The 16,059-nt window shown below is 49.3% G+C and overlaps 1 protein-coding gene across 1 annotated transcript; it reads left to right on the forward strand.

Annotated features, from left to right (window-relative positions):
- Window positions 1-648: 648 nt before the first annotated feature.
- CCDC68 (coiled-coil domain containing 68) lies at window positions 649-12,135 on the forward strand (the record flags this gene model as incomplete). Its single annotated transcript, XM_082013725.1, has 10 exons — window positions 649-667; window positions 4,563-4,705; window positions 7,091-7,234; window positions 7,790-7,915; window positions 8,221-8,349; window positions 9,471-9,553; window positions 10,148-10,253; window positions 11,071-11,154; window positions 11,455-11,531; window positions 12,060-12,135. The coding sequence occupies 10 exons, from the start codon at window positions 649-651 to the stop codon at window positions 12,133-12,135; spliced, it is 987 nt and encodes a 328-aa protein (XP_081869851.1).
- Window positions 12,136-16,059: the final 3,924 nt, after the last annotated feature.

Raw genomic sequence — 16,059 nt, forward strand, 5'->3', positions numbered from 1 at the left:
CTGTCCCAGCCGTGTCTCCTCCCAGCTTCCTGTGCCCCCCAGTCCACTCGCCGGTGGGGTGGGGTGAGGAGCAGAAAAGGCCTGGACGCCATGCAAGCACTGCTCAGCAATAACGAAAACACCCCTGTGTTATCCCCACTGTTTTCAGCACACATCCAGAACACAGCCCCATGCTAGCTTCTGTGAAGAAAATCGCCCCACAGCGTGCACAAGCGCGCCGGTTTTGGCTGGGACAGGGTTTACTGATGGACTGGGCAGTGTCAGGTTTAGCCTTGGGCTCAAAGATCTTAGAGGTCTTTTCCGAGCTGAACGACACCCCGACTCCACGTGTGCCCCCGGGCCTGGACGTGCCCCAGCGGCGGCACTCCCGGCCCAGGCTGGCGGTGGGGACCCACCGGCCAACCCCCGGTTCAGCGGGTGCGCCCCAGGGCCAGCGGGAGTGGGAGACCCCCGCTGTGGGCCGCACCCCACAGCAACCACTACCAGGGCGTCAGCCCCGGGGCCGGGAGCCCCGCGGGGGCGGCCCGCAGGTGGGGGCGGCCCGCAGGTGAGGGCGGGGCGGGGCGGGCGGCGGCCGCGTGGGTGGGTCTCCGCGGGTCTCCGCGCCGGGGCGCGAAGCGGCTGCGCGGGAGCGGAGCCGGTGGCAGCATGTCCGCTCCCTCCACGGGTGAGTCTTGTGGGGCTCCGGGGGCGCGGCGCCTTGTTCCCCGTGGGGCGGCGGCGGCCCCACTGCCTCCCCCACGCCCACCCCCGACGGCAGCCAGAGCCCCTGCCCGCCCCACGGCGCCGAGGGCTCTTCGGGGAGGGGTCCCGTTCCCGCCGTCGGGCAGCGGCCGCGGGCGCCGGCAGTCCCCGGCTCGCTGTGGCCGCCGGTGCTTTTCCACGCTGCTAGTTAAGCACAGCCCTGCTCCCGGTTGTTTCCGTCCCATGCCGCGGCCCTTGCTAGTGCCTCCGCTGGCGCCGAACAGTTACCCCTCCCGGCGCGGGCACAGCTCAAGCGCCTGGATGAGCCGCCGGCTGGTGGCCGGGGCGCTGGGGGTTGTTGGCGAAGTGTCCCCGCGGATTTTTTGCGCCGAGTTGTGCGCGGTGCTGCTAGTCACCGGTTATCTGCTCTTCTCCCTCTCCCCCGGTTGTCTGCAGAAGGGCTTTTGTGCAGTGGGAGAACAGAAAAAAGGTTCCATTTGCCTGCGGAGAGGCGGTCGTGTTTACGTGTACCTTCATGTATTCGTAAAAACTGTTTCTCCAACACCTGTGAGACCAACAGTAACAAATAACTGCGTTTCTGTGGATGTGCCCACGCACCAGACATTAAAAAGTGAATGAATATTGTATAAACTCCTGCTCAGCTGCGGGGGAAGCGTGGCGTTTATTTACCTGGCTGTTCCCAGAGCGTGCACGGGGGGGGGGGGGGGGGGCGGGAATGCAGAAGCTTTGCATTAGAGTTACGGTGCTCAGCCAGAGACTGTCGTGCAATGACGCTGGCTATTCCCAACAATTGCAATTAAATGGATTAATTTTAATTTGAATGACTCCAGTCCAGCCCTTCGTTCCATAGCTAGTCCCACTGCCCAGCCTAAGAGGTTTATGGCAAATACCCGGCTGTTGTGATTGCAGGTGAGCTGCTTTTAATTCCCTTTAAATTCCCAAGTGGCCCCCTTAGCTGCCAGCCCGCCCTGGCTGTGGCCAGCCTGGCCGTGTGCCGGGCTCAGGCGCGGCCGCGCCTGCAGCCCGCGCACCCGGGGGACCCCGGCGCTCTGCCTCTCCCTCGGGCTGCGCAAAACCGATGGCCAGGGTGGCCGAGGAGCTGCCCCTCTTTCCGGCCTGGAGTGTGATAATAGAAACGCGATTTTGTATTGAATGTTACTCAAAATAACATTACTCTGAATAATTTGGGATGTTCCCCATGTAAGCGAGGGTGGTGCTTTCCTGCTTGGCGTGTCCTGGGCGCTCCCTTGCGTGAGCTTTACAGCAAGCAACCCGTCCTAGGCAAAAGCAGAGAGATGTGCTTTTATATTCGTAAAAATAGGACTTGGATATTGCTGCGTTTGCCACACCTGTGTTGACAATCTCAGGCCTAGCAAAGAAAATCTCGCGTGCTTGATGGGTCACCGAAAGGTGAGTGTTTCTAAAGGGTGGCAGCAGGATTCTTGGGCGAACGCCAAGCCTCTTAAACGGTGCCGTCTAGCCAGGACAGTCTGGGAATAATAGGTGAGCTTGGCCCTTCGTTTTACGCTTGCTTCCGCAGCGGAGGGAGCGTTTGCGGCCGCGGTACTTCCCCCGTGGCTGCTCTCTCCGCAGGTTGTTTAGGGGTGGCTGGGGTGGGGAGGGGGTGCTGAGCTCCGAGGGGGCGCGGACAGCTTTGGTGTGAGGGTCCTGCTGCCACCGCCCCTGCCACGAGGACCAGGGTGCCCGGAGGAGTACTGAGGTCCAGCTGTGCAGCCCTGCGGGCCGCTGCTCTGCTGCTGGTGGTTGTCCAGCCAGGGAAGACCCTCCCAAGGGCTCTGCCTCCCAGCCCAGGACCCTCAGGTCAAGTTGAGAGAGCTGTGCCTTCTCCACCCCCTTCTCCTGGCTCAGCTGCTTCAGAGCTGAAAAACTTTTCCATTCCAGGACTTACCCCCTGGGGGAGAGCAGAGGTTTCAGCCTGAATTAGCAGGCTGAAAGGAGAATTTGCCTGGTTTGCCTTTGTGTTGGGTGACTCAGTAGCTGCTAGACTTCGGCCAGCAAGGCAGAACAAACTTTGTTTAACCCCTTGTAGCCTTGGTGGGAACCATCCTCTCCACCCATGAAAAAAACCTCTTCTGTGCCGTGGCTGTAGGTGTCTGGGATTTCTGCTTTATCTTCCAGCCTGGACAAACCGTGGCTCCGTGAAACCGGGGGACGCATTCGGAGTGAGTGGCTTTTTGCCTGAGGTCAAAGCCCTCGAGGGTTGTGTCTGGGTATCCAGCTCCTCTCTGCTGTTCACACAGAAGCCGTGGTAGGAAAGGTAGCTCGCTCTTGTGCAGCCTGATTCGACTCCTCTCTCCCAGAGGGGCTCGCTGGTGGCCGGGGATGTGGCAGCTGCTGATGCTCCTGACTTTTAGAAAGTGGAGAAGAGTAAAAAGGAGAGCAGAAAGAGTTTTTATCTTGTTGCTCTTTGAATTTCTAAATCACCAAAGAATTGGAGTTCTAGGCCGTAGCCCTGAGACACTTAAAGCTCATGTGTTAAATTTCTTTACACTTATTTATAGTTAATTTGTAATTTAGCCTTTTGCTGTTGTCTGCCTGGAGCACAAGGTAAGGGTATATGGAGGTGTCTGTGGTGTGGGTGAGCTGCTGCGCATCCAGCCGGGCAAACCAGCTCCGTGCATTCCTCCTCCATCACTGCAATAAGTGTTTCAAGTTGCCTGATTATATTTTATTAGAGAATGAGCTAGTAAAGAAATGTGCTAGCCTGAGCGATCTTCTTGGTAGCGCTGCGATACTTGGGGGTGGGATGACCCAACGAACACGAGGGTTTGGCCCACAGCGTCGGTGCTGTGCGGGCAGGACTGCTGTTACTGACCTAAACTGCAGGAGCCCCAAGCCCTTGAACTTGAGTGTTTTAAAATAAGTGCATTTTTAAATGAAATATTATTGTAATTTATCTGTAAGCTTTGTAAAGTGCAACTGCTTTTTGTCTCTTCCACTGTGAGCCCATCCACACCCTTGGTGTTCCGTAAGTGCCTTTATTATTACTCTGGGTTAACCTTAATTGGTTCCAGCTACTTCAAATGTGCTCCTTAAAAATCAGCTTATCTGACGTGCACCTGGGAGCTCGCTGACTACCTGGGATCGGGCTGGAAATGGGTGTCCGGAGATACCGGCGCTCACTTCAGAGCAATGGAGCTGACACTGGATGTCACCATTGCACAGCACAAACCCAACCGAAGGTGCTCGGGACTTTCTTCTCCCTGAATGAGATGGAGAAAAAAAGCCTTGTCTTTTGTCTCCCATCTGTTCCCCCCAGGTAGGTATGATATTATTCAAGCTTTGTGCTGCTGCTTATGTCTAAGCAGGACAGGTAATCCTCCCGAACCCGATTAAAACCCGTTCAGCGCTGGCGTAGCCGCTGGGGGGGCAGAGCCAGGTGTGGACTGAACTCCCTGACAGCGGTGGGATTGCTGCGTGCCGGATAATTGGGTTTGGTTTATAAACTTCGCAGATGGGTGGCAAAAGTTTTGTTTCGTTCTGAGTTAAACCACGTGCGTGCGCGAGTTGTTCACGGATTATCTGGCTGGGGTCTCTGGCTGTTTGTTTTCTGAAATAATAGAGGATTGGGGTGTAGGCTGCTAGTAAAAAGTCATTGAAATCTTCAGGGAAAATAATGTGTGAATATATCTTTTTCCCCATGTATTAAAAAAAACCCAGGTGTCTACATTTTCTTTTTTAAAGTGGTCCTTAATGTTTGGTGCTTTAAGCTTGCAATGCCTGCTTGGCTCCAGGATATCCCTGAGCTTGAAATGGAAAGAAATGGGATGGAATAATGGAATTATTCTCCATCATTGCATAATGAAACAAGCCCCTCTCTTCTCTCACTTGTACAGAACAGAGAAACGCACGTGTAGTGATGACTACCCTGCTACTCACCGAGCAAGTAACACGAGAAGACCACGGCTCGGAGGGAAACTACGTCCTTTATGGATCCTCTTGTGCCCAAATCACCGAGGAAGCCGAATATGTGAAAAAGGTATTTCTGCCGTTGTTGCTGTTCTTTTCCTTCCAGAAAACAGGGTGAGCAAAACTAACAACGAATGAAAGAGAAAATTCTGACCTGGGTGGCAATACACAGGACAACCCTTTGATTTGCGCATCGATCCTGCGAGTGCTGTTTACTCCACAATAGTGACTCAGTTATAACGTACACTCTCTTAAAAAGTGGTGAGGTTTTTCCACCCCTTATTTAGGGCTGTTGCGAGAGACGGTGAAGTGGGTGTCCCCACCCAAAGTCGCCGCTCTTCAGCGGCAGAGCTGGGGCTGTTTGCTGGGAGGTGCAAGGAGAAGGACGCGGGAGCCCGTCCGTGGTCAGCACAGCACTAGGGAACGCCTGAGCTGCGGTGGAGAGGAGCGTGTCCGCGGCGTGAAGTCTCCGCTTTGCAGCTGAAGTTGAAAGGGTGTCTGGTAGTGTGGCTGGTAAGCAGGCTGATACTGGGCTAACGATTGTCCTGGGTCCCTCAAAGGTTTATCAAAAATTGGCCATCCTATGGAGAAAGACAGGAAGGTGGAAAAGAGCATGAACGCACGTGTGGTTGGAGCTTCTCTGCTTGCTTCGCATACAAAGACGGTGACTAAGCAGTTAGAAAGCGTAGGATGAACACATTGTACTTTAAAAAGAGTAAGAATAACACGAGATGTGATGCATTAAAAAAGACGCGTCTCTAAGGCTGCTGTTCACCCTGCTAGGCAGCTGAACGTCGCGCTGGCGGTACGTACCAGTATACCTGCAAGTTTTTATTCGAAGGCGTTTGCTGTATAGCATCAACGCTGAGCCGCATTGTACAGCTGGGCTTGGTCCCTGGAAGAGCCGAGGAGGCCCTGGGGCAGCGAGCAGCCTTGTCTGAAGCACAAGCCTGGGTTTTGGAGGACCGGTGTCTCGGGAGGTGGAGGTGGGAGGGCAGGTCCTGGAGGTGTCAGCCAGCAAAACCGAGCGCCGTGGAGAGCACAACGAACAGTAGTTTTGAGACGTGTGAAATAGTCTTGAGTTGTTCCTTTCCTGAATGCCAGAGGAAGTGCAGGAAGAACGGAATTTAATGAATGCATTTAATGAACTTGTGTGTGTAGACGCAAGAGCCGATCTCAAACTTCTAAGTTAAAAGAGATAAGGTTTCTTCATTCCCTTCATCATTACCTTTATGAAGTTGCAGAACAAATGCTGTAACTTTGAATCTGAAAATTTTGTGATGAATTCTTAAGCATCTCATACTATAAAATCTTCTGCATGAAGCAATTACTGAGAAAAGAAATACATTGTGTGGACACCACCATGAACGGGTAGGCCATGCCATTTTTTTCCCCCATGAGAGATCTTGTGAGCAATAAGACTCAGCCTGGTAGTTCCGATATCTTATTTCTTTGCTCCAAGCACCAGAGCACAGTGATGATAAATATGCAAAGGCAGTTTTTCAGCATCCCAGCTGAGCACTGTGGAATGAGGGAGAGGAAGGATCAGTGGGCTGAAACATGGCTAATTAAGAAATAATCGATCACAAAAAGTTCTTTTTAAAATATGCTTACTCCTTTCTCTGTTCAGTTGAGGAATGAGGTTAAAGAAAAGCCTCTGTAGTGAAAAGAAACTGATTTATGGTTTAGACCCTTTAAAAAGTACAGGCTGCCCTTTGTTTGTAGTAGTTTATTTTTAACAGATGAACTTGGTGTAATGTAAGAAAGGCCATATAAATGCCGGTGCGTTCTGGCATAAATCTGACCGATTGCAGGTCGTGTTCCTTGCACATAGCAGCTCTCAAAACAGACAGAAGGCAAGCACTGAGCACACATTTGTGAACACCTGTAGGGGAAAAAAGTGGTTTAAGCAACTTAAAATCAATTTAAGCAAGTGGTTTTGAGCAAAGGGGCAGCTCCTAGGAAGCAAGCAGACTTGGAAATGCTGTGTTCAAACAACTAAAATATGCTGGAGTAGGGAGTAGTTCTTTTAACGGGAAGTGTTGGAGAATGTTTGCTCACGTGCATTTATGCAGCCTCACCTACAAAGCAACGTGTGCTGCAATATTGTAAAAGATATTTAATCTTACACCTGTGGGATAACGCTGTAGGGAGTGGAAGAGAGCTGTTTATCAGGATCGACATGCAGATGCTTTCCAATGCAAAGCCCCGGAGAGCTGAACAAGCAGAACGTTTTAATTCCAGTTAATGGGTGGAGGTGGAGGAGCAGTGCTGGTTGCTGCCCCGTGAGCAGCTCGGACCCGACGCTCCGGAGAGCTGCCCGTCGTCTGCCCCGTGCTCCCCGCGCGAGCCGGGGAGGGGTGTTTGTAAGAAGCCAGGTCTTCCAGAGTCAGAGTGATTGCTCAAGCTGTTTTTCTGTTATTTTTAAGATAATTTCCGTGTGCATTTCCTCCAGCAGCTTCCTCAAGTCTCGGGCAATGAAGCGGAGTCAAAGAGCAGTGGCTGGAGCTGGAGCTGCAGTCCCGTTGCGACGATGATGAGGGAAACAGAAGAGCAGTTGCTGCTGGTGAGCAGGGAAAACCAAGTGCTGAAGATCAAGGTGCGTTCAGGGTTGGGTTTTTTAAGGTTTCAGATGAAGATGTGTGCCTTGCAGCCCAGTTAGGGTTGGGTCCCAGCTGCTGCAGCCCGCTGCCCGCCCAGCGATCCCGTGCCGGAGCCTTTCCTTTAGGGAAGGGGCAGACTCTGCTTTGCTTTCCCCGCTGCTGCAAGCTCTCGTGTTCCAGCAGGCAACACAATTCATGGCAAAATCTGCTTCTGGGGACACATCCCATTTGTGGCGAGTGGGACGGCGGAGTCCGCTCCGTCGGTAGCTGACAGCAGGTGTATTCACAAGCAGTTGGAAGCGCATCTCTCCTTTTAAGCCATCATCCTTTCTTTGTCACGGGGGGATGGCTCAGTACTGGATAAATCTGCCTTTATTTGGAAACTAAAATGCGTGTCAAATATTGCTCGCAGGTGTGTAGGATTCCTTTCTTTTTTTGACAAGGATAAGTGCTGAAATTTGATCTTGTATAGAGGGCTTATTTTTTGGCATGTGATTGTAACATCGCTTTTTTAAAAAGCACAATATATATTGTACAATTACTCTTTCTAGCTGGAAGCCATGAGAGAAGCAGGTGTACAGGCTCTCAGATCTGCCTCCCAGAAACTGTATGAGAATTACCAGACTCGGTCAGAAGAACTAAAAAAAAGTAACGAGAACGAGAAGCAGCAAATACAGGTACAAATCTCCCCCATGTGTGGCCATGACCATTCTGTTCAGTATCAAAATATTTATGTGGGCTCTGGCTCTCCGTGCTGCAAGCTTCAACCTAAGTGTTACTGGGTCTCTTCTGCTGGCACAGTGGGGAAGTTGAGTAGGAAAATTAAAAAGAAAAATTATTTTGGTTTTATTCCCGATCCTTGGAATCGGGTTGGTAGAGTTGGCTCAAAATTCCTTGAGCCGCTGCGGCAGCCCCGTCTCTGTCCATCCGCTGCGTTCCCCGGCTCCCAGCACGCCTGCATTGATGCCCTTCTTGGTCCCAGGCCTACAATCTCCAACAAGAAGAGAAGCTCCAGCAAAGCTCAGAAAATGCCAGCCGCCTTGCTGAAGGCATCAAGAAAAAATGTACCCGCATCGCAGAGATGGAGAAGCGCGTGCAAAGGATGGAGGAGGTATGTCCATCCGCTCCTCGTGTCTGTCCATCCTGGCACCGGGAGTCAGCGCAGGCAAGGAACGTGTCCTGGGAGTGCCGGCGCTTGGAAAGAGAGGGGTTAATTGCTTTCAGGGTTTGGGTCATGTTAGCTGTTGGAATTGGGACTAAAAAGGCTTCTGCTGTGTTACAGCAAATTGAAAACCTTTAGCTGTAACTCTAAATAAAGTGTGCAGTTTGAGCTCCCTCTTTCAGTTATTTTAGCACTTGCTTAAAAACTGTAGAGCATCAGGGAGGAATCTTAATTTGTAGCTATTAGTGATTTCTATTCCTGAATAGTTGCTCTTTCACCTTCTGCCGTCGGCGTACTTCTAGCATTTGAAATGAAAACGTAGCCATCCTAGTACTAAAAACCAACCACTCCTTCTTAACTCTCAGAAAAGTGCCGCTGTAAGTATGCGAAATCCTGGGCAGGCGAATGACTGCTGTAATCATCTGACAGCTGCGTACACAGAAACGTGCAGAAAATTTCTTCTCCTTCATTGTGAATTTTCTTTGGTGGTTTTAGTTGAGTTGGAAGAAGCAGTGGCTCCATGCGTGGTGTACGCACTCAGCAGCCGTGGGAACTACTCCTATAGAAGTGCCATTCTATAACGAAGTTTTTCTTGGCGTGGGATTACTGTAAAGACAAGGTCAATGAATGTATGTCTGCCCCCATCACAGGCAGGTAATCTTTCTGACACTAAGAGTTTCGTCATCAGTTTGGTGCAGATTTTTCCCCCTGTGGACAAGGTTTTGAGAGGCGGATGTAGCAGTAACGCAGTATGCTCTGGCCACTGACTGTGGACTCTCACAAGACCTAAGGATTTTGCTTAATTAAGGAGAGAGCTGCTATTTTAAGAGAGTTTGGACTTTTCTCACGGTAAATCGCTACAGTCACCCCTTTTGGATTTGATTCAGAGAGGTCAGACTGGTTTGTATCTACAGGTGATGTTGAAGCCGGCTGATGTAGGTGGGCATTGGTGAATTCTGCCTATTTTCAGACACTGAGTGGAACCGTTGAACATACAACCAAATTTCCCTTGCTAATGGAATGGCAGGAAGCGTAATATAGTTTTTATATAACTTCAATTGTTTCCTTAGGAGAAGAAAACTCTGATAGAGAAGAAAATATCATTCAAAAAGATCCTTCAGCAGATGATGGCAAGGAATGAAGATGGCAAACGGTGATTACATGCACGTGATAAAGTGTTTTTCTTTCTTTCTGGGGGATTATTTCACGTAGAATTCCAGACAATCACTTGCTCAAGTTCCTTCTGGTAGTAAAAGTATTCATGATGAAAGCAACTGGTTCAAAACCTGTTTTACTGTGACTGCTTAAAGAAGCCAAAGCAGATGTTGATGTCCTACAGCTCTTATAGATATTGATTCTAATCGAATTCCTACTACTTTTCCCTCCACCTTGCATGCGCTACTTGCTTCCCTTTCCCGATTCTCGCCTGGAGTCAGTGCTGCTTTGGTGACATTGTGCGTGTGGTAGGTGAGGCAATAGCCTTCATTATTTATGAATTTACTTACCAACAGCTAGTAAGGGTGGAGGGTGGTCCTGCCAGGCAAAATATGTCTCGAACTATGGTTTTGTTTGTTCTGCTCCATAAAGAAGCCTTTCTGTGTATGGTCCCATATGAATTGCAGCTCTGTGTCCTCAGGAATATCCTTGCTAGCCACAAGCTCTTGAGCTGATCCGGAGGTGGGAAAGGGGCTGGGTGGGTCAGCAATCCCTGAGGACTGAAGCCGTGGTACTCTGCTCTCGCCCGCAGGTGCCGGGATCTCCAGAGGCAGATTGCCACCCTGCAGGAACAGATCTGCCACCTGCAGCGCGTGATCCGGGCGCAGCACCAGGGCCTGCGCAGCGTCATACAGGAGGTGAGGCGGGCGCGGGCCGCCCCCCCGGGCAGGTCTGCAGCGGTTGGGAAGAGAAACGGGAGATGCTGGGATGTGGGCTCTTGTCTTAAGAGCGTGCGCTGGGGACAAGCAGCTTGCTCGTCACGCTGTGCTTGGTTTTGTGCATCCCGCATTCAGACAGCCATAGGCATTGCAACGTTAAGATGGAAGTGGCATCGCTGAAAAATTGGGATTGTTGTGGTGGAGTCAGCGGTTTCAGACGGACCCCTGAGTTTTCCTAGCACGTTCCCAGGGGGACCTGGCTGCCCCGAGGTGCCCACCCTGCAGCTGGTTTCACAGGAAGCTGGTGAAGCTGCTCCCAGGAGCAAAGCCACCAGGCTGACAGTCCTAGAAGCGCTGAAGCAAAATTCAAAGCAGTCAGCCGGCTTCCCGAAGTTATGATAGAACATGAGCTATTTTACCTACCGACTGCTTTTGTATGTATGAGCTCCCACTGTACTCCCCTTGCCTCGCTGAATGCGTGCTTGCCTTTTCCCAGCCAGGTAAGGCAAGGCCCTGCACTAATTAGCTTTCATAATCATGTTTCTCTACATATGCCAACAAGAGGTAGACTTGTTATCCCAAGGAAAATGTGACAACCGTGTGTTGAGAAAATGTTTTGTACATTGGTGAATCAATTAGTTTGAGGTTTTTCTGTGGGAAAGGACCAGGGACCTGAATGGTCTGAGATTCTCCTGGTATGGTGAGATATTTAACTCCGTGGTTTTGTTCGACACAGAGATGTGTGTGATGTATTAAGGTTTCAAATCTCTTACAAACATTAATTCCTAACTCTTAGGCAGAGGAACTGAACAATGAACTTAGAAGTCAAGATAAAAAAATAGAAAACCTGACAGAGAAGCTGACTGCACTGGAAGCCCAGGTAAGGTGGGAAAGTAGAAAGATACATTGAAGGGAGAGAGCAAAAGTAGTTCACTACAATCAGGGGCCCTTCATGCTGCTGGGCTTGTGTCAGTACGACACTATCAGGGTGGTATTTCTTTGCACTGCATCTTTCACTGGGTTTATTAAAAAAAAAAAAAAAGAAAACACAAAAAACACCAAAAAAACAAACCCCCCAAGAACCTTTCTGGAGGAGCGGCAGGTCCTGGCTGGCATCCAGGCTTGTCTTTTGTCTGCCACGTTATGCTGAGAGGGGTTTATTTTATTTTTCTCCTTGCAGAATAAAGAACTGAAAGACAGAGTGGAGTTCTGGTCTGGCCAACCCAAGACTAAAGTTTCAAAAGCTGTCTGGACAGAGTAGGTACCTCGGGAGGTACCGTGGGGCTCGGGAACGGCTGAGCCAGTGGCTTTTGCAGGCCACCTCCAGTGTCCCTGCAAGGGTTTGAGCCAAGTCAGGCCCTGCTAGGAACAACCGAACTTCATCCTGCAGTGATTATCTTCTCCATAAAGGAGAGGAAAAACACAAGCTCTGCTTCAAACCAAGTAGCTGGTGGTGTGACGGTGGTAGCCCAAGTCGTTGCCTCCCACGCAGCCATCCAGCGCAGGCAGGGCGTGCTCAGTATGTCGCCCGAGGGCATCTGCAGAAGCTTGTACATCCGTTCAGGATTAAATGGGAGCCTTTTCTGGGGGATACAGTCCTTCGCTTCAGTAGATCTGGATGCAAGTTTCTGCTCTCAGCAGAACAGGCATTTGAAGCCAGCTCCTCCATATCCAGGGACATGGTCACAAACTTCTGACATATATACAGTTGTGGTGGGTTTAAGCCTGGCTTGGGCAGGTGAGGGTGTCTGAGTGATCTCTACCTTCTTGTGCTTCACTCTGCAGTGCCCCAGAGGATTTTGGAGCTTTTGGAGCATCCCCTTACCTGATGCTCACCAGGCTAAGGAAGCAAGAGGGCTAAAGGAACGACTGGATGTTTGTCTCCTACCTTGGTCAGAAGGACTTTTTCTGCGTGCTGCGACCTGTAATTCCTACGGCCTCTTTGTTACTGCAAAGCACCTCCCGCACGTGCTGCCTCTCTACAACATGGGCTGCAGAGCTGCACTTTCAAAGAATAAACCTGGAAACAAGAGCTGACGAGAGCAGCGGTGAGCTCAGCCCGCATGGCAAAGGCAGCCCCGGCCATACCTGGGGGCTGCTGCACTCCCGGACCCGCGCTGTGCCCGCCCTGGTGCGGGCAGCGGCAGGCACCTGCCTGCACGAAGGGGCTCCCGCCCACACAGGCTGCAGCAGAGACTCGGTTTAACCGTGACTCTCATTTAGGTAAGATTATAAAATAAACCTTCAGCTTGCCGGTATGTGGTTACAGTCGCCGCTTTCCCACCTGCTCTCGTAGGATGGATGGAGCACAGGGTGGAGGTGGAATGGTGGCCCTGACCTTTCAGAGGGGCTCCGCTCTCCTCTGGTGTTCGACCCCACGGGCACAGCCTGTTTTAGGCATAGCAGCAGCATAATGTGTCCTCAGGCAAGGCACGAGCAGATCTCTTTCTAGGCTAACCTGGCTCTTGCTTTCCTGAAAACCTTCCATGGTAAATGCTAAGTTTTCTGCCCGTGTCAGCAGGAGTGCGAAGTTCCTCCTTGAGCCTTTCCTCCAGCTGAAATCCCTTTTGGAGGGGAAAGCAGCTGCTGCAGAGGGAGGGGAGGGCTGTTTTTTCTCTTCCCTAAAGTGGGAGAGGTGCTGCGGTGGTCAGCGATCCCGTTCCAGAGATGTGGCATGCCTCGGGAACTAAACGGTGTCCCCAAGGGAGTGACAGCAGCTTTACACACTCACGTTTACCTCTGCACTGTGGGACAGAGGGAACCCGGGAACTGCCATGTGCCTGGTCTGTCTTGTAATCCCTGACATGCAGGCAGAGCAGCATTTGGAGAAAAAAAAAGAAATATTAACAAAGAAAAGCATTGATCCTTAAATAAGGTTTAAAGGTACTAAGTTTCAGTTTGTTCCTTTTCTTATCTAACTTTAGATACATTATTCATACCTGGTGTCACTCCAGGATTAACTCGGTTAAGGTGCAAATAAAAGCTTGGCAGCTGCTCAACACTGGGGTGCGGCCGGTTGTGTGTGTTTCGTCAGGCGTCGCAGTACCCAGCCTGCTGAGTTATACTTACTTACTCACCACTTCGTCACCATTTAAGCCTGAAAAGCCCTGTCTCTCTTTCCCTGGTCCTCCACTTGTTTTGCCTAAGCTGACGGATTGCTTATGCTACGTTAACTAGGCTGGACCTCTTAGGGAGAAGCCTCTGCTTCCCCCCAAAACTGCTGAGACGCCACGTTTAAAAATGTACTTTTATTCTGAAAAAAACAGTGCAGAAACTGAGTCACAGGATACATTCCTCAGCTGTATTACACAAACCCGGACACCAGTGAATCGGTTGACAGTATGTTTTGAAGCCACGGGTACTTTGGTACAACAGAGTGACATTAACATCGGTAAGTAAGCGCCACTGTCCAGTTAAGGGGCATCTATAATAAAAATACTATTTGTGTTCAAGATAGTTTCAGTCACACTCATAGCACTAGGCATAGCACAGATCTGTTGAAGACAAACATAAAACATGCTTACAGTAGCATAACAGAAGGAAACACTTAAAAGGTAAGTGATACAGGATGCTTAGTGTTTATCCAGAAGGTGAAAGATACCTTAACAAAATCAAAGAAGAACCATTTAACTTCCATAAGTAAGTTGAGTAAGATACAACAGGCTGCTTCTACTATACAGCTTGTCCATTAAGCCCTATTGCACGATGAGGATGGACAATTTTAGGGTCTACTTTCTAAAGTTATGTTTTAACTAGGTAACCGTATGGAACAAAAGCACATAGCAAAGAATCATTTCCTCTGTTGCCTTTAACTAGTTAAGATAGAAATAATAATAGTAATAAATTAGAAACAGATCTGCCCAGCATCTAAGAACATAGTCCCAAGTCAACAGCATCCTCTGGAAAACAAACCAACCTACAAAATTTATCCTATGTGGGTATGGGGTTTTTCTGAGAGAGGAAGGGGATTTATGTTTAAAGTAGAAGAATAATAAAGACAGGAAAGAAGCTGTGAAAAGTTGGCTTTCCCTTTAAAGGTGCCTCAAGCCAGGTCTCCTAGCAGGTAAAAATTTTTCATTTTTACAGCTTCACTTACAGCACTTTTTTTTCTCCTCTTCTTGTAAGTAACATCAGAGCATGGTCTGAAACTCCTACAGTGTTCACACCTGTATAAAAATAGCAGTCACTTGAGGTTACAAAAGCTTGCTACTTTTCTTCAGTTATAGTGCCAAGAATACAGATTTTAAGTAACAGCTCCAGCTTTTTAAATTTTTTTTTTTTTTTTTTACACTTCAGGCTGAAAAATGTAGTTCTATCCATGGATTGAATTAGTTCTAGGAGATAAAACCTCTTGCCTTGCAACAGTCCCAAAGAGTCACTATGGAGCAGGTTATCAAAAATCGCATCTTCTACAACTTTTCATGAACTTTCTTACATGATCCAGTCCTCTAAAATGTAAACGTATGTATGACACTTTTTACACATTCAGAATGTTAAATAAGATATAGCCTTCAGAAAACAGTTAAGGCAATCGGGTTTTTATAAAGTTACCAAGACAGCAAGGATGTGGTAGCTGCTCTCAAATGTCTTGTGCTACATCATACCCACTGCCCCTCCCAGCCGTGTGAGCAGTCAGCAAATTGCCTGTTCTTGCCTTATGTTTCCTCTTTTTTAAAAAAAGAGCATGTTTCAGGCACCTAAACCCCCTCTTTTTTTCCCTTTTAAAAAAATTTTTATTTAAGAGAAGCAAAGACCTTTCCTCTTGCAAACGTCTGTAAAAAGCCACAGAAGGCAAAGGCTATAGAAAAGACGAGTTACTTAAGCCCCTGCTACTGGTTTTCTTTAGTGACACCACCTCTCCTGGGGCGGCGGGTGCTGAGCGGAGAGTCACGCCCCTGCCACATGCTTTTATTGGGAAAGGGGTCATTAGAACCAGGGAAGAAAACCTCACAGTACTAGCTGATCACGAAAATATTTCGTAAGGTGAAAGCAGAAGCTTAAATGATAGTGAAGCCTGAAACACATGATATGCCACATGCTATCATCTCCTGGCCCCTAACACTTTTTAAATGCTCTCATGGCTCTGAACGGGTGTTGCTACGTGTCAGCAACAGACCCGTAAGGACTTCTGGAGAGCATCACCTGCTTAAGCATCTAAAAACTGTGCCTTGAAGAACAGTCATTAATACTCTCCTGGCCTTTTTCAGTTGATGGAATAACTTTCTTCATGGCTGGACGATATTTAAAATAAAATAATAAAAATAAGCTAATTCACTCTGTATGTTCACGGAGCAGGTACTTCCGTGCAGTTTTTTGCATTTTACACCATTTTACCTCTAGTTGTTTTGCCCCAGCAATAGCTCCTTACTTCACAGAGACACTCCAGACCCAATTCAGCCACGCACTTACTTACACACAAGCTTAAGTATCAATCATCTTCTCAAACCGGTCTCTCTGGTAAATATTTAAGGGCATTTCTCTTATCATGTAAAGCATGTTGCCTTTAATCCTGCAACTTTCAGCCAGCCCTAGGTATTCCCACCCCTCTGCCTGTCTCCACAGGTAACTTATTTTATTCCTGAGGATGCAAAGAAGCACAGGACCCTGCCCTGGCCCTGGCTCACATCTCCCCTTGCCCACTGGGTAGCAAGGCTGGGCTGAGGCACCACGGAGGCGTAACAGAAAACAGGCAGTGTAAATTCACTGCTGGAGTGATCTCTGCAGCCGGAAAGGTACTTTCAATGTACGCTTCAAAAAAAATCCCATTTGACAACAGCACCTTTCC

Source organism: Phaethon aethereus (assembly GCF_964289735.1).
Source record: "Phaethon aethereus genome assembly, chromosome: Z".
NCBI classification, from domain to species: domain Eukaryota; kingdom Metazoa; phylum Chordata; class Aves; order Phaethontiformes; family Phaethontidae; genus Phaethon; species Phaethon aethereus.